Here is a 25,830-nt window from a genome sequence, read left to right on the forward strand (position 1 = left end):
TAATCCAAATCTAATCACTAAAAGTTCAACTAGTTTATTTTGTCCTCAAAGACAACAGAAGAATACAAGTCACCATTTTGCATCTTACATCAAATAGTGTAGAACATGTGATTCTATCCCGTAATTCTTCTGTTTAATCTCACTTTCTCCTTAAAAACTAGAAAAATTAACTAGTGGGAAAAAGTCACCAGAAAAAGAGACTGCTCTGAAATCGTAAATAATTTAATCAAAAAAAATTTTTTTCAAACAAAGTGACCCAAAATGTAAATATGTAAGTATCTATAATTTTCACTGAAGAGTTTCCACTTTGACTCTGAAGTAAACGTAATTTTTCAAATTCACGTTGGTTTGCAAAATCTCAAGTCACCAAGTAGCACTTATTTCCATAAAGTAAAAAGACACATTCTGGTCTTATTCTAAACAGGACACCAGAAAACAAAACTAATACTGTGAACAAACAAATCTTAGCTAAAACTCATTGAAATAATCCAAATGGTTTCCATTCCAGGGAAAATAGTAAGTCAGCAGTTTGCATACGGCTGCCTTTTCCAAATACACAAAATAAGCAAAAACACCACCAGAGGAAAGTGCAAATGCTGAAGCCTTTCTATTTCTGTTTCCACGGGACTGCAATTCGATCAATACTACCGCCGTGCGTGGCTCGGCCACCATTTACACACACTTCCAGGTGGCCCCCGATGGCCCGCCCAGAAGCCCAGAGAACTCTCAGGATAAGGTTCAGAGAGCCATCACTCAAACCACGAAGAGAAGGACAGGAAAGCCTGGGCCCCAGGCTCCAGCTGCTAGAAGAAGGACTAGAAAGGTAGAAAAATAAATGTTTGAGGGTGTCAAGCAAACAGAACTCTCAGAAAGAACATACAGATTCTAAACAAAAAAACAGTGGGGACAGAACTCAGCATTCCTTGAAAAACAAAGGGCTCTGGAAAAAAATAATAAATGAATCACAACCCTTCACCTAATACCAGTAACTGTCTGGAGTTGGCAAAAGACTGTTGAGTAAAAATATTCTATATAAGGAAACTTACTTAAGGGAAGTATTCAAAACCCTTCACCCAGGATAGATGACAACCCAGTGTGCAAAATCATGAGTGGGGCAAGTCGGCCAGGGTTAATAAAGGGCATATGCAAGGAGCATCCTTAACCCGAAATCATTTTTGAAAAATAACATTTAACAGGAAAAAAAAAAAAGGAAAATGAAAATTGCTGTTCTGACTTCAGGACACAGAACTTACTTCCAAATCCCCATCCTCCTACAGGACTTGAAAGGACAATAATTAGTCAAGAAAAGAGCAAAATGAGGAAGTGGTATTCTTTTACAATTTCTGTTAATCCCCACCAGCTGTAATTTAAGAAATTCAGTGACATCAGCATTTATATTTGATCCGGCAAGAACAAGAACGACAGAACTACAACTGCAGAATCATATGAGAGGGGAAAAGAAACTTGGGGGCGACTGGAAAACACATTTGAAGATGTGGAAAATTAATTCACTTTGCAGTGAATCACTTCAACAGCTTCAAACACCACCACTGCCAAAAATAACAAAAAAAAAAAAAGTGGAAAAGGAAGCTTCCGCACTCCAAACCTAATCAAATGATCCAGTGGAACTTCTGAAAAAAAGGTTCACTCAAACAAGTGAACTGAACATTTCTGAAAACAAACAGCAAGCCATCCAGCCATGTATGAGCGATAAGAAACCAAGACTCAGTATTGTATAAAGATCAGTCTCTTTTAAAAAATCTGCTATACAAGGAACTGTCAACTGAGTTATTTTCGTTAGCGTCTGCATTACCTTCTTGAAGACAGGCATAGGATCAATTCCACGCTCTCCTTTTCCCAGGTAGAGAAATTCGTTTGTGGGGAAACCACCGAAGTGCTTTCGAGGTATCCCATCCGAGCTCCCAGACGGACCGGGAGTGAGGCTGAATTCCCTACGTAAATGCCAACCACCAGCGTTTTACTCAGGTCAGAGTCAAAGGGAGAAGAAAACCACCCCAAACTTGACCTACCGAACAACCTATATAAGAGAGTTGAAAACACTCACCAGGGCCGCCTGGGCCCTTTGGCTGAACATTGAGTCCGCGGAACCGTCTCCGAAAGGAGATTATTACAAAGAAGATGCGATTGCAGCTGCCCCGCCACACGCTTACATGCACCTTCTCTCAACGCTAAGAAGGCTAAATTAGAGATAGAGTGATAATTAATAGGATCCTTGGCAGCAGGAGCCAGCTTCTTTAGCAAACCAGTAATTGCTGCCTACTTAAAATGACAGGGGATTGAGCCAGGAAAGAGGGAGGCGCTAATGACGGGAATCATAAAAGGTAAAACAGACTTTACATCAACAGGTTACTTGGCTCCCATTCAAAACTGCCTCTTTATCTATGGATTCAGTTAATAATGACGACGATCATATTCAAAATCATACAAAGGAGGACTAGAGATCAATAATCCTTCCAAAAATATCATCATGAATGCAGGGAAATCGGGTGAAAACAGATCTCCCCTCCACACACTCCCCAACTCCAAAAATGGCTTAACTTCCTAACGTGATCATGGAAATAATTATCCATTTGTAGAAGACAGCATACAAGGAAAACAATTTTTTCCCTTTAGTGAGATATTTTGATTTGGACCTCCTTTGAAAAACCATCCAGTCTTGTTGAGAAATTTCTTAGTGGTGGCCATAGACAGAGTGTAGGCCCTCTATTTTGACATTAATCTCCTGGTGTACAGCCTCTCCAGGGAAGAAAACATATTAAGCTCCCAAGTTGTTTACTGGAATGACCGAAGAGGGCCAGCCAGCAAGGTAAAGGAGAGTTAGCACATAGCGTAAACTTCCAAGCCCAGGAAATAAGACAGCACATCAACCTGTTACACCGATAACCACACATGTAAGCAATATTCCATCAGAGAAGGCCAGTACCTACTACACACTGCCCAGCAAGAAGCAAACCAGGATACCTCTAACATCTTTAGATGCCCAGAGAGACACGGAGAGAAGAGGATTCAATCTTCTGCCACAGGGAGATGTCTACAGATAAACCAGGACAGCCCGTACATAGTTTCACAATGACTAATGCTGACCAAAACTCTTCATAAAATCAACTCCACAGGTAAAGAAACACCTCATTTGCTCAGGAAGTCCCTGGCTCTCTGATGGTATTGCAAGGATGCCCTGATGGCTCTCTAAAAAAAAGAAGAAATGAATACAAAGCTAAGGGCTTTCCAACAAGATGCAGCCCAGGAGTCCCTACTGTGTATCCCTCATGGAAATCTCCAACAATTCTTGTGGTAGTTCATTAAAGATGCATGTGAGGAAGTGAATCAAGAGCAGAAGCACTGGAAACTCAGATGGTTTACCTTTCTCTCAGTATGTATAGGAATCGAGTGCTTTTTTTTCCCTACCAATGGTCTTTCTCCTCTCCCACTAATAAGGAGTAAGAATGTTTTTATGTTCATTCTATGAGTGTCTAGCCCATCGCTGACGGAACCCACTAAATATATAGCTCACCATTAAAGCCACCAACTAGTATTTTTATAACTTCTTCCTCTCTATTAGATCATTATATCCTTTTATTGAAAATATTTAACTCAATACTTTGCAATGACTAATGCTCTTAACACCCACATGGCAAGGCAGAAGTTATGTTCATTACACAACATTATGATGTTTCAAGACCTTTGGCATTCAAAGATAAACAGTCCAGAATGGAATAAACTGGCTACAACTTTATGAAGACACACAGGAAAAGCAATTAACGAGCCAGGTTGAGGAGGGAGGGAGAGATAAGGAAAGAAAGATAAGTGAAAAACATCAAGATGTTAGGAGCTCGATGTTCAGTGGCAGACCATAAGTACAGGTATGTAGATAAGACTTCTTGATGTCATCAGCAAGGAAAATCTGAAGATCTTTAATGAGGAATGAGGAACATCTACACCTTACATACCATACCCTTGTGAATAATTAAGCGTCCACCATCCCACCTTTTGCTACCTTTCTTGGAGCCTTCAGCACCTAACTCCTTTCTTTCTTTAGAAACAGCTTTGAAAACAAAGGACTACCTTTAATAGATAGACCTATTTATCTTGGATTTAGATGTTCAACCACACCCAGAGTCTCTTGTCTTTACTTCATCAGAAACCTGGTCCTCTTTCTATTCCAAAATCAACATGAGCGGTCACCCCTCAACACTTCCCATCCTGCCTCCCTCTCTGTACCCCAATATACACAGTAACAACTGCAGTAGGGCAGTTAAGAGGGTGACCTTTGAAGTCAGACAGTCCCCCGTGTAAGTCTTGGTTCCACCCTGATTTGAATGGCTTTAGGCAAGTGACTGAAGACAGCCAAGCTTAGTCTGTTCATCTATAAAATGGGATCCTACCTACCTCATATTAGAATTAAATTATACAAGCCATTTTAAATGTTTAACACGGTATCTGGTAGATAGGAGGTTCCTTAATATGTTTGTAATTCAGCTAGATCTCAATTACTCTTTCCTTCTGCTTCAGCTTCTTGACTTTTCTAACAGGAAAAACCTGGGGAAAAAATTTACATAGGTACTTTCCTGATCCCAGGACTGAGACACACACACAGACGTGCACACATGCACACACACACACACACACACACAAAGATAAACTAAACAAGCTATTCTTTTTATACTACACATAAATACAGTATGAAAATGCACAAGGCAGGCTACATATGAAAGGCAAAACAACAGGCAACTTTCATTATCTTAACCCTAGTGAGACCGTTTTCTCAAAGTGTAAGAGCTGAAAGCATCAATACAAGGCACGGCCCATAGTAAGGGCTTGAAAAATGCTAAGTGCTGCTATTACTATTACTGCTGTTGGGTTTCTTTGTTGTTATTAAATTATGTGATCTGCCTCCTAGGCCACCTAAACTACTGGACCCACTAAAAATAAGTCTTTTCTTCTCTCCTCAAAAGAATTCCAAGCACTCCCAATAAGTACTCAGGTAATGTTTATAACAATGACATGGTTCCAATAACAATAACAACTGCCGATCCTTATAATATGCTAATTTGCAATACATTGAGAAGTAAGCTGAGCCTAGTTTCTTCAAAAACTTCCTACACCCTTACCCTGTAATTTCTACATCATCCTACCGCTTTCTTCTGGATTCTTCACCACGTAGTATCTCTGCTTTCGTTCCAGGTCCCCACTCCCATACTCTACTTCCTAAAGAACGGTTGAAATATACCAAAATAAAAAGTAACATTTCTGAACAGTCCCACGCAACTTCAAAAATTTGGATGTAAGGGGCCATTTTTATTGGCAAATAAATGTAAAAATGGAAGATCGGGTCCTCAGAAAAGCTTCATCAATGTGGTTTCACGGATAACACACAATAATGTTAGAGCAAACAGTGTCTGAAAATATTTTCCCAAGTGAGCATGTTTTTAAGCTCTGAGAAAGAATTTCTAGAGAAAGACTGACGAAAACAATTTTTTAATACAGCCAACCCTCATTGTTTGTGGATCCCCTACTTGCGAAGTCACCTACTCGCTAAAATTTACTTGAAACCCCCAAATCAATATTTGCAGCATTTTGTGCTCATTTGTGGATACACGCCAGGAGGTGAAAAAGTTGAGTCATCCAACGCATGCATTCCCAACTGACATCAAACAAGGTGACAGGCTGCCCACTTGCTCCAGTTCTCATACAGTACACAAACGTCCTTTCCAAGGTTTATTTACTGCCATGCTTTCTGCATTTTTGTGTTTTTGTAGGTGACTTCACCATTTAAGACAGTCCCCAAGACTAGTGCTGACATGCTATCCAGTGTTACTCTGCATGAGGAGGCTGTGACGTGCCTTACCCAGGAAGTACAGGTGGTAGTTAGATAAGGTTCAACCAGGCATGACTTACGGCACTGCTGGCCTTGAGTTCAACATTAATGAACCAGTGATACATATTAAATAAAGTGTCCTTACATAGAAACACACACAAAACAAAGTTAGGTATTAGTTAGTTAACAAAAATGTTGTGACCAGAGACTTCCAGGAACCATACTGTGCTTGTCCTCTAAGAGCAATGGTGTAGTGTTCTCTGACTAAATGTTCACAGGGGCTTTATAGAACATAACTACCGTGAATAACAAGGACTGACTGCATACTTACTTCATCTCTGAGCACCCACAGCAGCAACAACACTGATGGCCCTCCTAACTTAATGGAGCATTTACATACACTAGGCATGTCACACATGACCTTCTAGAACCTTCACAGCTATGCCAAGAAGGAACACTACCACCCCCCTAGTTTAGGTGAGAAAACTGAGCCTCAGAAAAACTTAAGGGCCCACAGCTAATAAGAAAAAAAGTCAAGATAATTCCTTACACACTTTCCTGAAAGAGCTTAATGGAGTTCCCAAAAGGTACTGATCCCTTCTTGCACACCAGAAACGTTGGGTTATTTTTATTCAGTGATTATTTTTAAAGATTTTATTTATTTATTTGAGGGGGGAGAGGAGAGAGGGAGAGGGAGAGGGAGAAGCAGACTCCCCTCTGAGCAGAAAGCCTGATGAGGGACTCGATCCCAGGACCCTGAGATCATGACCTGAGCCGAAGGCAGACGCTTAACCGACTGAGCCACCCAGGCGCCCCTATTCAGTGATGATTTATCTGGCACTCGCGATCCTGGATCCTGGAGATGCTCAATGAAATTCCCCATTCCCACTGGGCCTCTTTGAAGTAAGAACTGACAGACAATAAAATAAGTATCACCTATCAGCCTATTTATAGGCAGAAGATGCTTGATTTCTTAAAATACACATTAACTTTTAAATAACAGTGTCAAACGAAGTGACAGCTAAAGACTGTCTTCAGTGAATATCAGTTTAAAATATATTTCTTTCACAGGGTAATTGATGTGACCAGCAAGTGGGCTCTTTTCCACTCCCAGAAAGAGTTCCTCTGGCCCTTGAAGGCCTGATCTAGGTTCCACGCCATCCCTTGGTGGCCACCCATTTGTCAAAAGTGACAAAGGTTTATGCTCAACATTATCTCCTGACTCCACAGTGGGCTCAATAAATATTTACTGAAAATCATTTTACATCCTAGGGCAAGGAACATTGGCCCAAGGATTTTGCAAATCATTCCCAAACCATGACTCTGAAAAAATAATGTTAAGTGTTAGATATCTTAACATCCACCTACTTAAGATGCCCAAGAAACAAATCTATTCTGAAAACTTCCAAAACTGCCTTGTCCATCTCCAAAGGCTGGCTCTTCCCCTACGTATGGGTATGTGAACTCTCAACTCCGTCCTACACAGCTGATTCATCCTGCTCGCTCACAAAAATGCATCAGACTGTCCACATCTGACTAGCCTTCTCAGGCTTCATTTTCCCCTGTGTTCATGACTTCTCAGAGCACACTGGCTCTCACCAATGTGAGCATTAACTCTATGATGTTTTGCTTCTGTGTATGTTTTCGTGCCTCTGTGTGTGTGTGTGTGTGTGTGTGTGTGTGTGTGTGTTTTAATCACATGGAAAGAGGAAAAATGTCATTTTCTCTGCTTCTTTATAAAATTCAGGACAGGAATTGTTTAACCAAGAGTGAAATTTTGATTAGTCATGACAATACCAGAGAAAAGATGCAAATACTCTGAAAAACGCTGCCTTGAGAATCCAGTATGTGTTGGTATGAATGTGTGCGTGGATTCTTATAAAACATGTCTCCCATTAATTGTGAATCAATTTAGTGCCATTCCTCTGCACACAAGAGCTGAGAGTTGGGGGAAGTGGCCTGGCAAACTTCTGGGAGAAAAATGAGTGTAAGCACGTGTCCGAAAACTTGCTGCATATATTCCCAACTTTCGAGAACTGAGGGTTGAGGGGTTTGAAGCTATGGAGTTTTATGCGAACCCCTGAATTCTAACGGCAATGATGCCAGCTGTAACACAGGGGCGCACCGCGGGCCGACACAGGCTTCATGGTCGTGCAGCAGGAAGAGTAGGGCCATCGGGCACCAGCAGAGAGCTGGCATCTACAGCACCCTTCCTACAGGGAATCCTCTCGGTACCTCACTGAATCTTCACAGCAACCTGATGAGGCCGGTAACCTCGTTATCCAGGTAACACGTCAGAACTGTAATGATGAAGGCATCCACTTATGTGCACATTGTCATGCATACTTTTCTCCTGAGACAGACAGTTATCATTTGGGCTAATCCCCCTTTCTGCTTTCTAGTGACCAGTTCAGTCACTGGTTTGGGGGAGAAATTTTCTGAGGCTCAAGAAAAGCAAGCTATCTGACCGTGGTATACGTTTGCCAAAACATCAAGTTGTACACCTTAAATATATACAACTCTTGTCAATTATACCTTGATAAAGGTAGGAAAATAAAAGACAAGGAAACTATCATATTGATGTGGATAAAATATTCCAGTTTTATCACAGGATCAGTTTAACCAGTGGATGGAAATCCACTTGGTTAACTGGAATGGCCCATACAGACGCGAAAGACTAGAACAATCAAGTTTTCAGAAAATTCAGAATAAAGGGTAAAAAGCAAGCACAAAATAAACAATTCTTTTGAAAAAAAATTAAAACTTAGGCTCTCGTCTCAAAAATAGCTATACATTGCTACAAGGAGGGAAAAATCCTAAAAGAGTAAAAGATATAAAGATTTTGAGGTTCAGGAATACAGGGCATTATGGCTTCCTTTGGATAAAGACAGCTGTATGAAGAGGCTGCAGGGTTAAATGTGAAAAGACAAGGCAGGCACTCACTAGAGGCACAGTTGAAAGCTGACAGGAATGACAGATTCCCGTGTGGAAACAGCGATCCAGCTCGACTGCTAGACTGCTCGGTGTTGTGAAATCTCAATCAGTGAATCTTATTATTTACTCTTCTACCTGGCTACAATCTGTAATTATGATGAAAGGCAACATGTTGATAAAGACAAAGATTGTTCTGGCAACAAAAGGAACGTCTTACCTGTAAATAGTAGGTGCCATCTTTAAAAACCTCCCTGCTAGGCTTCCCACAGTTCACCACTACTTGACCTGCATCAACTCAAAGATCCTGCCACGGATTCTCCAGCATAGGGATCACTTAAGGCCTCCCCCTTCTCTTCTATGGCCCTCTTCTTGACCTGCTGGCTAAAAAGTCATTTCAAGTCAAAACCCTTATTGATACTACGGATACAAAGGGAACCAGAATGCGGGGACCAGATACTAAGCAGCAAGAGCCAGGCTTCGGGCTGAGCACTCTACCCACCTATTTCTTTTAATTCGCACTACTACTACATTAATGTCCATGAGCCCCATTTAGCCCGCTACTGAAACAGAAGCTACAAGAAAAACTTGCCCAATGATTTAAAAAAAAAAAAAAAAAAAGCTAATAGGTGGTCAAATTGGAATTTAGGTTAAAAGAATCTGTCATCTTCTGAAGGTTAAACCCAAAACTTCAGACTTCCACTGGTTAGGACTTTTAACCAGTTTGCAAGAGATGCAGGCCTTTTCTCCGGAAAAAGTCAGCGTACGGCAAAACAAAACAAAACAAACAAACGAAAATGCTTGGGTCTAAGTAGATTAGGGGTAGGTTGAGTTTCCTGCTAAAGGAGTCTGGCAATTTTCTATAGGCTCTATTTGTCTGACACAACCTTGGCCTTGGCCTTCCCTGTCGCAATCTATACCTCTCCATCAGAGAAGTGAATGGCCCGGTGAGATTCAGAACAAGGGGAAGGACTCCAGGAAGTCAGGATGGCCTTACTGTGACAAGACAGATGCTGGCAGGTCCCAGGCAGTCCATCCCTCCATTTTGGAAGCTCCTGCACTCTGCAAACTGTCTGGAATTCATTAAGACGGGAAAACAGGCCGAAAGCCGTATTTCAAATTTTATTCAGCAGAAGTTTTGTGAAAAACAATTTGGTCATGTGGGCATGCTCAAAATTATTATCACCCTGTTTCTCAACCAAATCTTTCAGTCAAGTGACTGCATACTCGTTGAGTCTGTATCACAACTCTCTCTTGAGATGTGGGCTAGGGCTCCTTATGGCAGTGCAGCTAGATTAACTCCAAGTTACCCACAGACCACATTTAGAAAACCAAGAGTCCTTCCCTAGTTTCACTAGCGTAGATCTGAAAGCTAACTTTCTAGAAGGGAAAGTTGTTGGGTTTGGGTTTTTGGTTTTTGATCAGTGTGGAATTATTGCCAGTAATCACCTCTAGCCTGACCATAACACGCAGCACCCCATTTTTTTTACTAAATGTATTCTAATCCAGGAAGTTTTTCATTCCAAAACAGCAAGGTAAGTACAACTCAATATGGAGACAGAGGATTTATGGTGAAAGCATTAGGGTAGTCTTTCTCAAACATGAGTGAGCATCACCAGCTGTGGGGGGCTTATGAAGACACAGACTCCTGGGACTGACCACCAGCGTCAGATTCAGCAGGACTGCAGCAGAGTCTGAGAATGTGCATTTCTAACAAGCCTGAGGGCCGCATTTTGAAAGCCACTGTACTACAGTGGTAGTGGTGGTGGACGGGCTGGTGTTGCAAGGGATTTTGCTCAATGAATGTAGAATAGGAAGCACTGCAGAAAGATGGGATTCAGACAATGCAAATGCTTGGAGAGTCTCCATGTTTACTTAGAAGAGGAATTTGTTGGTTAAATCACAGAAAAGTCCCAGGATAGGCCTAACTAGACCTACCAAGGAAAGCCACAACTTGACCCAGAGGTGAAACACTCCCACTAGGATCATGGCAATGATGGCTGGCCATCCACCAAAAATGCATGCTCTTTTCTAGCATAGAGGTGTCGGTGCCCAGCTGGCATCTGTATTTTCTAGCTCCCACCCCTGCATCCAGACACGGACAGGAGTCTGGTCCGTGTCCATAGGATTGGAGCAAAAGTGAGGCCTGTCATTTTCGGACCTTAGTTATGCCTTCTCCTCTTCTTTTTCCTTTCTACCACCAAACATGAAGGACTCCAGGGTCCTAGGCAAAGGGAGAACCAGAAGATGGAAGGAGTGTGAGTACTTGAACTGCCATGTGGAGGAAAGCCGCCTGCCAGGAAGGAACTATTTACACGTATGACTGTTGCACACCACTTTGCTACATCAACTAACATTAACCTAATTTAAGAACTTGCTTGTTGGGGCGCCTGGGTGTCTCAGCCATTAAGCATCTGCCTTCGGCTCAGGTCATGATCCCAGGGTCCTGGGATCAAGCCCCACATCGGGATCCCTGCTCAGCGGGAAGCCTGCTTCTCCCTCTCACACTCCCCTTGTGTTTCCTCTCTCGCTGTCTCTATCAAATAAATAAATAAAATCTTAAAAAAAAAAAAAAAAAAAGAACTTGCTTGTTCTCTGCCTACAAGGTATGGCTTTATTCTAAACCCTGACATCTTCCCAAGTTCAAAATCAATGGAAATAAAAAGAAAATCTCCTTCTGTTAGCACCCTAACAAAATCCTGGGATTCATTTTCACGAGTCAGCATTCACCTCCCTAAAACCAATCTCCGTGATAAAGAACTGTGGCAAGGCCTGTGTCAAATTCTCCACTCCTGGAGCCACGAAACTGAAGCAGATGGGCTGAGCACGTGGGAAGGGGTTGTTACCAGAATTTGGAAAGGAGATTATAGGCAAGCAAACTAAAGGTGTCCACTAGGGAAAACACATAAAGAAAGGCAAGTTGGCTGCCAGTGAGAAATGATTAGAAAATGTCATGTATATGAACCCAAGAGGGAGAAAGAGGGGTACACTAGACCAGCAGAATGACTGATTCAATCAGTATCACTGGCTCCAAAAACAAACCCCAATCAATTGTCCTTGCCATTCAGTCTCCTGCTGTTAAATCATGCCTCTCAGTGATTATGATGCTATGACCAAGCAAGTGCCATCAAACCTTCTGGTTAGTTTCTGAATCAACAAAGACTTAAAGCTTCCATATGCAATCAGTGTCATTAAAACTGCACTCCGGGATCCCATCATTTAACATGTACATATACAGCATTTACTTAGATAAAACATTATTAGTGTTTACCTGCCTAAAGACAAGTGGACAAGATGATGCAAGGTATGGTTCCAAAAAGTCTACACACCAATTGTCTAATACACAAGCCAGTGCCACTCTCTCACAAGTTACTCTCTAAACATGTTTCCTTGCAGCAAATGGACAAACTTTTATTTGGAATGTCACCAGGAATCATGCTAGTTGCTTATATTTTTGGGGACTGTTTTAATAAGCTACTACAAACTCTTCTTTTAAAAATAAATAAAGAGAATTTTCAAGAATGCATGGCTGGTGTCATCCTCTTCCCTTGAAAGTAAATGACCCTAACTGACCAATACTATTTTCATGTTTATTCATAGTTATTCTCTGCCAAAAGCATTATAAATTAGTTGCAAAGGGTTCTACTGGCCAAGGTGCCAATGTTCTAAATTTAGATGGTGCGGTTATGCGGGCTCAGTAATACAACAAAGCAAAGCTAACCCTGAAATACTACCTTTCCATCTTTTGCTGAAAATCTTCAAAGGCTAAAAACAAAACAAAAATGTACCCAATTCTTTTGCTGGAGGAGGGACTGTTACAATATCTGCGCATGTGTTCACGGACTCAATTTTAGAGTACTCTCTCCAGCTGTTTGGGAGAGATGCAAGCAAGACAAATACTGTGGTCACATCTCATTGAGATCCTCCAGTAGGCTTTCTCAGGACTGTGCTAGGTTCCAAGTTCATCAGGAAAATCATCTTTAAGGCTTCTACGTGCTTTTCCTCTCACCAAGTTTCAAATATCTGGTTACAAAAATGAAATGGATGTTCTGAAAAACCTATGTCTTGAAACTGGTTAGTATTTAGGAACATTTTACAATAAAGGTACCGAAATGAATGTAGCATTCCTATCTGTCAGTTCGTAATTGCATATATAACCTCTGCCATCAGGCTAAATGAATCTTCCCGGCTTCAAGCCTTATTCTCGCCGAAACAAGTTAAGTCTCCTAGAAGGAAAACGTGTTCTACAAAAATAATTCTACATTTCCAACAGTGGAGACAAGCACTTTTCCCATTCTGCCTTTGATCACCGAGGAAAACAGACACATGCATGTGAATGATTCAGCAAGTTATCCCACTTTGGGGAAGGGGCGGGGGTGGAGAGGGTGAAGGCCACAGATGCCTTCCTGAAGTTGCTCAACAACCCACAATTTTCTTATAGAAGGACAGGATTCTACCCGTGCACTCCATAGACCTGTAACTCACTGCATTTGGATTTAAAATATTTGGTCTCCCATGACCCAGGATTTTTCCTTTTGAAAGTCACCACTCCACAAGTACTTGAATCAAAGAACACAGCTACTGGAATTCAAGTGCTTTGAAGATTTTTGTTTTAAGTTGTTGAATTAAAAACACGCTATTGCCTGTAGATGTCGACACTGATGAAAGCTTGAGGTGCTGTGTGGGAAGAGAGGCTTCTTGGATTTTCATTTCTGCACCAACACTGACATTTTCACATCAGTGTGGAGAGGAAGCATGATCTAGGGGCTGAAACACAGAACTGCAAGTCAGGAGTTCCATGAGAGTTGTTCGTGGTGTACGTGTATATTGTGTTACATGAATCTCAAGGTCTTCATTTTAATCCTAGGGCACTTGGACTTCTCCTTTATACCAAAACTGAATTCAAAATTCAGCCAGAAACCATTCCTAGGCAAAGCATGGTCAAACATGAATGATCTCAATGCAACAACAGTGAGAAGAGCAAGGGGACAACTTGAGTAAGATGATCCTGGAGGAAAGAAAGGATAATAAAAATAACAAGACCCATCTCCACTTTCAGTCTGAGGTTAGGCTTATAAAGACAAGCATAAATCTGTGACTCATTCAACATTAGGAAAACACTTAAAACCAAGTTATAAACAGTTACAGGGAAGATTAATGTTTGTATTTTTCTCCACTATTCATGTATGACCTTAAACCAGTCCTATGTGTCTTCCTGAGCACCTATGAGGTAAAGCCTAATGTTAGCTGCTTTATTACAAGCAATATCTTTTATCTTCACAGCAGCCCTACAAGGTAGCTACTGCCCCATTTTACAAAAGAAGGAACTGAGATTCCAAGAGGTTAGGGAACTGACATTTGAAGAGGTTGGGTAACTTGTCAAAAGTCATACAGCTAGCGAGTGGTAGCCTCAAGATTTGAACACTTTTTTCAGACATTCAGGTCTTGCCTCAAAATCACCTCCTCTGTGAGGTCATTCCTAATATCAGACCCAATCAAAAAAGCCCCTTCTTTCCCAATCACACTGTATCAATTACACCCTATTGAGCAACAAAAATTATATTGTCCCTTTATTTGGTACATTATTAACTATATTCCATCTCCAAAATGGAAGCGCCATGGTAGCTGGAACCTTGCCTGTCTGGTTCTACATTTGATTCCCCTGGCCAGCACAGAGCCTGACACACCATAGGCGCTTAATAAATAACTGCTGTAAGAAGGGAGAGACGGAAAAACAAATAAATCCAGGTCCTTCTGACCCAAAGTTAGGCTGCCTCTGCTTAAAGTGACTGAGGGATGTTTTAGAACCATCTTGGGGAGGACACTAGGGTCCTCATGATTCTGAGGTACCATTTACTTCCCTGTGGGTTTTTCTCTCACCTTTACCCCACTCTTCCCCTGGCTCAACTTCTGACTCAGGTGGGAAACAACCAATAGGTTATCATCTGCAACACACGCAGGGCAGCGCCCACTGCTTGAGAAGCCCTCTGGAAATTTGGGCACTTGAAGACAAGGACCTCATAGTTCTGACTCTCAGGACGAAGGTCTCGTGTGAACACCACCCTTTATTCTTGGTGGCCTGCGTGAAAGGCCAAAGGAGGGAAAGACATAGCAAAGAAATAAGGAAGCCATGTTTAAGAACCACCCTAGAGAAAAGGAGGAGCCTGGTCCTCGCCCCAAGACCTCAGGAACAGAGAACAGGAGGAAGGGGGCGGGGAACTGCAAAAGAGATCCAGACGTGCTTGCAGGTCCCCTCGCCCTCAGCCTACATCTGCCTCCGTAAAGATAGATTCCATGACTTGGAGGAATCCCTTGCCCTAGAGTACACAATGGTTCGCTAGACCCACAAAAACCGTCTTACAAACTGCAACTTGTCCATACAATATCAAAAGCCTGTAGTAACTCCATTTAATATCTTTGACCCATCTTTGTGATTATTTTCTCCAAATGATGCATATAATTGGAGTGGAGTCAAACATATTTTTATAATTTACTTTGATGAGACAAACCTAACAGCAAAGTACATTTCATACTTAGAACACACAAACACACACACAAAACAAATGAAACTTTTGCTTACTGTCCTTGAAAAATGCCCAAAAAAAAAAAATTAGCCGAGTGTTTTTTTTCCCCCTATTATTTATCCTAATACTGCCAGTTCTGAAACAAAGCAGTTGGAGGGAGAAATTTAGTAACTTTGATTTGTCCCAAGATACATTTTTTTACACTGAGGTCCTATTCCTGACAGTAAGCACATGTGACCTGTTCTAAAAAAAGGATATTTTCCACTTCTTGCACAACTGGAGCAGATATAAACATCAGCCTGTGCAAACTGCACTGCAGAACTCAAAGGCAATTAAAAACACACACACATACATACACTTAAATAAATTCTATAAATAGCAGTACTCAGGAAAAGGAAATCTCTAATAACATACAGAACCAACACTTACAATCCACTTTAATCAAATTTTCCATCTAATCATACCACAAAACTAATTTGCATAATAAGACTTGAACATCTGCCAGTTTGAGGCACCTCGATCTGGTCTACTTTGCCTCAGATTCACGAAATCTATATGTGTCTTAGTTATTGTTATGAAGAAGAATACTTTACCATGGTAAAGTAGAAAAGAAAAAATTCTATTACTAACGTGTGCTTGGCCCTCTGCAAAGCACTTTTACAGATATTATCTCCATTTTAAAACTTCTCCCAACAGTAAGAGAATGGTTCTCTTAACCCCATTTCACTGTTAAAGAAACTGAGGCTCCTCGAAGCTAAGTGTCTTGAACACACAGGTAGCAGTTAAGTGGCAAAGCTGTGAGCACAGCACTTCAGGGGGCTCCCTCTGAACCCGGCCATGTGCCTCCAGTCTCTGCCCCCACCGCGTGCTCACAGACCATCAGGAAGGTATGGGAGTCTGCTTAAATATTTAAAAGGCAACCCAAACCCCCAGAAGTCTATTTTAGGATATGTCCTCCAAGACGTCTAACATTTTATTTAATGTTGTAGAGAAATAATGCTTGAGTATTGCTTGACCTTCAAGGCCAAACTCAAACATCCCTGCCTGTTCACAAAACTGGCCTCCAATGTCCCTTCCTCCATGAAATCCCCATTGCTGATGCCCACCTCCCCACAAGATCACTCTGTGTCTTATATGTTTAGCTGGGTCCATGTGTTCTTTCCTTCACCTGCTGGGAGCTCTGGAGAAGGTACAGAACGATGCGACTCTGCATGTCCATGGCTGTGCACAGTGCCTCCTACACAGCGGCACAGGCCGGGGGACAAGAGCTTCGGGCTAGAGCCAGGCGCTCTCAGGTTAAATCCAGGCCCGTTCACTTGCTATACCCTAGTCGTCTTTCTCTATAAAATAAGTATAATAAGGGGCGCCTGGGTGGTTCAGTTGGTGAAGTGTCTGCCTTCAGCTCAGGTCATGATCTCCGGGTCCTGGGATCGAGTCCCACCTCGGGCTTCCTGCTCAGTGGGCAGTCTGCTTCTCTCTCTCTCTCTCTCTCTCTCAATCTCTCCCTTTGCCCCCCCACCACTCATTCTCTCTCTCTCTCTAATAAATAAAAATAATCTTTAAAAAAAATAAGAATAATAAAAATACGTACACCCAAGGTTGAAGTGAAAACTAACTGAATACAAGCAAAATATACAGACGCAATCCTGTCAGGGAGTAAGCACTGTGTAAGAATTACCAGTTTTAAAAATTATAATTAATATCATGATTGTTTTTATTTATTATTATCATCTCATGCAAGTTTTTGCAAAGACTAAGTCCACACACATAAATACACTTAGGCTAGGGGCTGGTACCGGGTATGTGCTCCATGAACGTTAACTATGTTTATTGGTGTTAATTTGCACATACCAGAGCTCAACAGACACATGCTGAACGTGAGGTTTTACGTATGCACCAAGGCCACAACTGCTTTTCTTTTTAACCAGCATAAGTAAATTTTTATGGGTTGAATCAAAAATAGAAAATGTGAAAAAAAAACTTATCTGAATACCTCATTAAGTGGTAGTATTCATTAGGAGACTTGCTGTTCACCAACAACTCTGGCCTTAGGGAAGAAAGCCAAAGACAACCAAATGCAAACACCTTCTGGAATGTCAGGACTCACTGCTAAGTAATAAAGAAATAATAACTAATAACCAGAACACCATTTGCTAACATTTTATTGAACCCTTACAACATGCCTGGCACCATGCTAATACTGTTCCACAGTCAACGTCACAGCTACTGTTTTTAAGACCCCTAGGATGCAGGCCTCCATTAGACAGATGAGTAAACTGAAGTTAGGAGTCACCCAACCTGCCCAAGGTCACCCAGCTAGTTAAAGTGTTGCCAGAATAATGCTGGCAGTTCCCTGCAGATTGGACAGACAGAAAAATCAAGAAAACTCTCAGAAACCAGTAAGAGATTGACAGTTGTGTTTTGCCAAGAATGGATTATCATTTCATAAAAGTGTATTTTTTTTTATTTTTTTTTTTTTTTTAGATTTTATTTATTTATTTGACAGAGATAGAGACAGCCAGTGAGAGAGGGAACACAAGCAGGGGGAGTGGGAGAGGAAGAAGCAGGCTCATAGCAGAGGAGCCTGATGTGGGGCTCGATCCCGGAACTCCAGGATCACGCCCTGAGCCGAAGGCAGACGCTTTAACCGCTGTGCCACCCAGGCGCCCCAAAAGTGTATTTTTTTTAATCAGAGAGATTTATTTCTCTTTCAAGTACAAGTTCGAGCTGATTAGACAGACAGCCAGCTGTGTTCCCCAAATTCATTCAGATGTCCATGTTCCTTCTAACCTTGTCTTTTCAGGGTTCCCTAGGGTAATACCCTTGGCTTTATGGTTAAGCAAGATTACCACCACCGTGTCTGGGTCCCAGCCTGCAATAAGAAGGAAAGACAGAGTGGGGAACACACAGGTTCAGAAAGAGTATTATTAATAGGAAATCTCAGAATAAACCCAAGAAATGACAACGGCCTTATACTAAAACATGTGAGTGTGCGTGTGACACAATAGTCTTTGTCTTTCTCATTTCACCACAAACCTGTGAAAACTTCACACATCTCTCTATAAATCAGCATTTGGGAACCACCGCTGTATCCTATCTTGCCATAATAAACCTAAGACTCACTCTCATTCCCATTTCTAGTTTGCAGGAAGTTAGACAACAGTTACCTAAAACATAACTAAAATTTTGGGAAGAGAAGAAACTGGAAATAGATTAGGCCAATTCTGAAGTCTGTCCAGGAAAGGGGCATTAGCAACTACAAAGCCACTGAATTTCACACCCAGTAAACTGAACGAGAGGACCTTAAACCTGAGAGATGTGACCATGTTTGAAAATGTTTTCAGGTCCCAAAGACTACAGAGAGCTCCTGCACTGCTAGGAACACACTGAACAACTCCACATGTGTTTCCCTGATGGGACTGTGCCAACGTGTGAATTCTGGGTTCACCCTTGATATTTGGCACCTTTCCCCTGCCACCCACCATGAAGAGCTCATTCCCAGGAGAATATACAAAGGCTTCAAAAACCTTGCTGGAGGAACCGGATTGCAAACAATTCTTCTTTAGAACCTTTCTCATAGCATGCATCTTCCTCTAACATAGATTTGCCAGTGAATATGATCAAAAGGGGGTTCACATGATCTAAGTCCAGCAGCTTCCCATTCCTAAAGGCCAGGAGGTCTGGGTTAGGAACAAAACTGTCTTTTCTCATGAAATACCTGTACATCTCAGCTTAGCCCAAATGAAGAACATATAAGCTCCCCTTTGGAGAGACCTTGGTGGATACCTATTTTAAACAGCTGCAGTGTTGAATGCAAAATCGGAACCAAGCACCCCATCCGAAGTGGAAACCTCAGGGAGAAAGCAACACCTGTTCAAACAACAAATCATTACTGTGCCAGGCAATGTCCTAGGCCAACTGTTCTGAAACAGGGGTGACTCTGCCCCTCATGGGCATTTGGCAGAGTCTGGAGACATTTCCGGTGGTCACAACTGGGGGTAGGGTGGTACTCGCCTCTAGCAGGCAGAGGCCAGGGATGCTGGTCAACGTCGTGCAATGTCCAGGACTGTTCCCACAACAAAGAATTATCCAGCACGAAATGTCAATTGCACTGAGGTTAAGAAACTCTGCTCTAGATTCTAGGAACACAACAGTAAACAAGAACAGACAGAAATCCCTGCTCCCTTGAAGCTGGCAGTCTAGTGGGGAGAAACATAAACATAACATATTAGAAATGACAGAGTCAGTTGTAATATAAATATTATGGAAACAATAGAGCAGGACAAAGAAGATGAGAGTTTGGAGGGATAGCAGTTGTACGTAGTGAGGTAGGCCTGGCCTGGTAAGAATATTAAAAGCAAGACCTGAAGTTGGTGAGGCAGTGAGCACTGTGGCTCTCTGGGCAAGGGACGGTCCAGGCAGAGGCACCAGCAAGAACAACATACAAAGGCCTAATGGTGGAGGGTCTGGAGTGTTCCAGAAACAGCGAAGAAATGAGTCTGGCGACAGCAAATGAACTCAGAACTGACAGGGAGCTTGACCATATAGGCTGCCTTTTGCCAGTTAAAGGATCTTGAGTATTACTGAAACTGGGAGCCATTGGAGAATTTTAAGCAGAAAATGACATGATGTGGCATGTTTTAATCTGCCATTTCTCAGCGTCAGAGTGACAACTGAGGGCCAGATAATTCTCTGTTGCAGGGGCTATCTTTTGCATTACAGAATGGTTAGCAGCATCTCTGGCCTCCATTTACTGAAGACCAGTACCAATGCCCTTCCATTTGGATAACCAAAAATATCTTCCGACATTGTCAAATGACCCCTGGGGGGCAAAATCTGCTTCCCCCCTTGAGAGCCGATTTTAATGGGAACATTGCGGCTGCCATGTAGAAAATCCACCAGAAGGGGTAGGAGGAGAAGGCAAGAGAGCAGTTAAGAGACTATTGCAATAACCCTGGCACGGGCTGGTGAGGACTTGGACCAAAGTGGGAGCAGAGGAGTTGCTGAGAGGTGGGCCGACTCTGAACACATTTTCAACTCCAAGAGACAATCCAGAGAATACAACTGATAGACGAAATGGCTATGGCAGGCTTAACCTTTCCTTTTCTGCTTTTTCCAATCAAGACTTACAAGAAGGGAGGTGCCCTGGCAAAGACTTCAGACAAAAAGCCATGAGGAGGCCCCCAACAACATGTAGCCCTTTTAAAGTCACACAACAGATGCCGATGACAATAAGTTAGACAACTGTGGAAAACAGTATAGGGAAATTTTGCCAACCCCATATATTTATTCACAGATTTTATTTAACTGGTTTATTTCAAAGAGCATGTGTCTGCTCCACAGACAAGTTTTACAACAACTTTTTTAATTTAGCATTCCTCTCCATACCGGTTCTGTCCCGCACCTGTTTCTAGCTTCAACGTGTGAAGCCATTGCTTCCCACGTACCCACATTTTTCCTTACACATGCTAGCTAGCTACCGAGGACGTTCACCCTTGCAAGTAATTTTTTGCCGACTCTGAAAAAGAACAGGCCCAAATCCTTCAACATGAGTTTCATGGCACTCATTTGGGTTTTTCCAGATGGTATTTTCCTCACTCTCTCAAACTCATTTAATGTTATGTATCAGCTCCCATCAAAAATGTTCCAAACAGTCCGGTTAATTCATTTCTTTCAGGACTACACACACATACACACACTCAAACACTCACTCCCTCATTCTGGCCATGTAAGCATTTGCTTATAGAAGCAAAAGCAGAGACTGCTCGGTAAAACACTGGTCCCTTCAGCCGAATGCACATAAAGCCCCAATGAGCATAACCAACAATACCCTTTACACAATATTACTCAAAACCCCCAACCCCCAACACACACAATCTATGCTCACACACAAAACAGCCATTATGAAGAGAAACCATCAACTAAAGGCTGGTTTTAGGCATCTAATTGCATTTCCTTCCAATCCCCTTCAAGCATCTGCAAAGAGACTGCTTCAGCAGCCCAGTCCGTGGGTATGCCGTTCCCAGATTTTCTTTCCGGACTTGGATTCAGAGTCTTGACACAGCGCTAAAGGAAACAACCCTGGTTCTGCCTGCAACCAGAGCAAACACCAGCCCCAGGCACCCCAGAAGTAAAGACGGTACTACTCCCCTCCTGATTCAGTTGCCCTTCTCTTCATCCACCCTGATTTCAGGACCCTCTCGCCCTCTGCCAGCCAGGCCCATTCACCCAGACTCTACCCACTGCAAGGGGCAGGCAGGAAGGTTTAAGATGGGTGCAGAAGCACTGCTGAACCGTCCAGGCAGTTTCATCTTCTTTCACAACTGAGAGGGGTGGACATAAACCCTTCTCTACTATCACAACCTCAACTGACCGGCTATCTCCTGTTTGGTAAACACTGGAAATGCCCAGAAGTAGCCACAGGACAGAGAAAGGAAGCTACCCAACCCATTCCGATGGGCAAGTGGAAATGGAGGTGGTATAGGAAGTGGGCACTCGACGTGGTGGGCCGCCAGACCAGCGGGTGTCTTCACTTCTCTCCAAAAAGTTTTTGAAGTCCCCAACAAATTAAACACGTGTCGCTGCCAAGCAAGGGGACCTGCCAAGCAGGTGTGTCCCAATACCCTCCAGTTCCAAGGCTTTTTCCCCTTCAGGGAAGGCCTGGATTTGAACGGAACTCTATTGCCCAGGGAGTTTAAACTGGACGAGAGACACGCCCACCCGTGGCCCCCGACCAGCCCGCGCGCGGGTGCCGCGGTCTGCAAGGTGAGAGGCGGGGCTCGAGGAAGCATCACCTGGAGGCGGCCAGGGGCGGGCTTTCCCAGAGGAGCCCGACTCCTAGGAGGCGACAACAGACGAACTAATTGCTTCCCTTAGCGTCGCGCTTCAATCCACCCCAAGCACTCCCTGAGTCCTCAACCCGCTAGGCTCTCCAGAAAAGGGGTTCACTAGAAACTCTTTTTTCCTCCTTCCCACTGGGACAGCGTCCGGGTCCCGAGCTCCTCCTCCCCCACCTGCGCGCCAGGTCGCTCCCCAGCCCCCACCCGGTCTCCGCAGCTGGTATCCCCAGCCGAGGGACCCCTAACCTGGGCCAGCCGTCCCGGGCTGCCCGCCGCGCCCCCGAGGAGCACTTGGGCGGAGTCCCCCAGGCGTGTACCGGCCCGGCAGACGCGGCCCCCAACTGCGGGGGGCAGTACGCCCTCTGCCCCCGGGCAAGGACACGGGGTCCTTGTCCCAAAGCCCGGACGACCGGCTTTCCCTGCCCCAGGGAGTGAGGCGCGGGGCCCCCCAGCTGCCCGCCGCGCCTCCCTCCAGCTGTCACCACTCACCTGCTCTTCAGAGGTTGACTTTTGAGTTCGTAATAGGTTTTGGGCTCTTCGTGAAACTCCTCCCCGACTTCGAAATCCGGCACGATCCCCGATTCCGACTGCATGGTTCCCGCTTCCCGTCCTTTCACTGCTTGAAAGTGAGAACAGAGCCCGGGGGCGGAGGGAAGGTGGCGGGGCCTGGGTCCCCCGAGCGGTGCGCCCCCGCGCAGTGCCCAGCTCAGCCCGCTCGCCCGCTCGCGGCCGCCCGCCCCGGCGCGGGCGAGTTTACACTCGCACCCGGGCGGGAGGGGCGGGCGGCCGCGCGCTGCCTGGGATCTGTAGTTCGGCCCGGACGGGGCGTTCCCGGCTCTCCAGGGGAGCCGTTCCCGCGAAAACTACAACTCCCAGAAGGCCAGGCGGGGGCAGAGGCAACGTGGTGGACACCGCTATTGCAACTCCTGTTTGGATTCATTGTCAATGTCAGCAGCTCCTCTCCCTCTTCTCTTCCCACTTGCTTCAAGGGTACAGACTTGGCTATTTAATATTAACAAGAATGGACTCAGCCTTGCTTTCCTACCATCACCCCTACTCCCGGCTGAGACATTTGCGAGGGCACGCCAACTCTTTAATAAAATAAAATAATTTTTTTAATCGTGAAGGGTTCTGGCACTAGAAAGTTTCTAGTGCCTTCAAGCCTGCCTTAAAATAAAAGGACTTACTTTGAGCCTGTATGCTTCCCAGTGCTTCTGCGACGTATCAACTTGTCCTCAGATTGGAATGGAGCAGAGGAATTTGCCTTCGCTTTATAATTAAAACATTATTGTAAAAATTGTTCTTGTGTGTTCCTTTTCTATAACTCAGTCTGGACTCTTACAATACTACTCATCCAGCTGAGTGGCTCTTTTCCCTTTATCCAGTTAGCCACTTTTAATCTAAAGCAGCACTTGAAAGTTTCGGTTAATTTTGAAAGGCACAAAGTTACAAAACAACGTCGTCACTGTCTGCCTCTAATTTCTCAGTTGCCTGGGAGTTCAAACGAGATTTTCCTAACAATTCAGGAGTGAATTTGTGGGTGCATAAACTGTACAGGTATCATTCTCCCTCCTGAGCTTCTCCGCACTCATTTAGGTAACAGAGTAACAGGCTCAGTTATGGCTCATTTGTACTTCCAGACCTTCCTTCTGATTAGTTCCAGTAGGATGTGTTTCTTCTTTTAAAAGTATCTTAAGGAGTCAGGGAGGCAGTAGAGAGAGGTTGGAATTTAAAGTTTTAAGACTCAGAGTTGAAATCCCAAAATCCTTGTCTAAAGCGCTGTGTAATCTTGGGCGTGTCACTGATTCCTAGAAGCCTCAATTTCTTCTTCTGTAACAGAGGAGATTGACAAATCTGTCTTAGAAGATGTTGCAAGGTCAAATGCAAGGGAAAGTGATTTGTAGTCTATAAAAATGCTGCTCAATGGTTATTCTTTTATCTATTATATCTTGAAGATGTTCCTCGGGGACTAACACTTCATCTGTGGGTTTGTCCTTCCAGAAGTAGTAAACTAAATGATCATCCTTGGATAAAACTCTAAGGAGGCTGGGCTAATGATTGGGCATCTCCCAGGATTCCATTGACCCCTTAAAGTTTATCAAGAACTACATGTTAGAACTGCAGTGTATAACCTCTTTAGAACTGTAATGAAACAGTCCATTATGTCACTCATTACATCAAATAGTGACCTAATAGACCAAAGGAACCAAACCTGAAGGGGAAAAAAACTGCTGAGAAAGCCAAGAGCCCTGAATTTACCTCCAACAAAGTGCACCTTCCAGAGAGATCTGCAAAATACAGAGCTCTGAGCTGAGGTTGCCCTGGGGTACACACAGATATCTGCTATTTTTTCCTCTATACCTTTTCTTCTGGTCTCATCCTACTCTGGGTTGGGGAAACCTTCTCTTCTATCACATGTGACAAAATTATTGATTAGAGTGCCATCCTCCACCCAATGGGAGTGGGTATGTGACGTAACCCTGACCAATAAATGGTCCCTTTTCCTTAGTCACAGCGATTCCTTTAGAGATGGACAGAGGACACTAACATGACTAAAAGTTCTCCTTTGAACTTTTCTGTAGGGCACGGGAAAGACTGATTTGTGAAAGTATCATGCTGCACAGAAGACAACTTAGGGCCAATTACTTATGGCCACAGAGGGAAGCTGACCAAACCTGAGACCATGAGATAGCATCAACAACCAGAGAAACAGATATCCTTAGATTTTCCAGAGACATGAACCAAAAATTCTTTTCTTTTTGCTGGAACTTTTATGGTTTAGATTTTTGTCACTTGCAACCAAAAGAGCTTTGAGTAATCACCCTAAAAACATTTCACTCCTTTAAATAGACACTTCCCTATGGATAGCCATACCATTAATCTACATATAAAAAGTTGACCACCTGATAGATGGTCTTGTAACCCCTCTTCATTTATGAATTAAACCTAGGAATAGGTACCCCTTCTTCAAAAAGGTGATAAAAGGCAGTATCTTCATACATTTCAACAGGGGATTGTGTCGTCTATTGAAAGTACAAAAAAAAAAAAAAAAAAGTACAGGGGCACCTGAGTGGCTCAGTCCTTAAGCGTCTGCCTTCGGTTCTGGGCCTGATCCCAGGGTCCTGGGATCAAGCCCGGCACTGAGCCCCATATCAAGCCCCGCATTGAGCCCCACATCGGGCTCCCCGCTCCACTGGGAGCCTGCTAGCAGGGAGCCTGCTTCTTCCTCTCCCACTCCCTCTGCTTGTGTTCCCTCTCTCACTGACTGTCTCTCTCTCTGTCAAATAAATAAATAAAATCTTTTTTAAAAAAAAGTACAAAAGATTGTAATTATTGTCACACTTACCTATATTTTAATACTTTACTCTTTTGCACATGCTTGTCACACACATTTCTCTCTCTCTTTTTTTTAAAAGATTTTATTTATTTAACAGAGAGAGAGAGCACAAGCAGGGGGAGCAGCAGAGGAAGAGGGAGAAGCAAGCTCTCCACTGAGCAGGGAACCCGATTCGGGGCTCGATCCCAGAACCCTGGGATCATGACCTGAGCTGAAGGCAGACACTTAACAGACTGACCCAGACTCCCCACGCACCTTTCATTTGAGCTCATAAGAATCCAGCAAGAATAGATGGGGTAAGGGAGCCTGCTTCTCCCTCTCCCTCTGTCACTCCCCATGCTTGTGTGCACGCTCTTGCTTTCT

General features: G+C 43.4%; 1 protein-coding gene across 8 annotated transcripts in view; it reads right to left on the bottom strand.

Annotated features, from left to right (window-relative positions):
* Positions 1–22,914, bottom strand: part of MITF (melanocyte inducing transcription factor) — a 215,608-nt gene extending 192,694 nt beyond the window's left edge. For 4 of the 8 annotated variants that reach the window (XM_045808072.2, XM_087866859.1, XM_045808078.2 and 1 more), the window contains exon 1: positions 22,620–22,914. In XM_045808072.2, coding sequence (XP_045664028.1) covers positions 22,620–22,723 — 104 coding nt within the window. In that variant the 5' untranslated portion in view covers positions 22,724–22,914. The remainder of the gene's footprint in view (positions 1–22,619) is intronic. The other 4 variants (XM_045808074.2, XM_045808079.2, XM_045808073.2 and 1 more) reach the window with 1 other exon arrangement.
* Positions 22,915–25,830: the final 2,916 nt, after the last annotated feature.

This window comes from Ursus americanus, chromosome 14 (genome assembly GCF_024610735.1).
Source record: "Ursus americanus isolate L20-20 chromosome 14, mUrsAme1.1.p, whole genome shotgun sequence".
NCBI lineage: Eukaryota > Metazoa > Chordata > Mammalia > Carnivora > Ursidae > Ursus > Ursus americanus.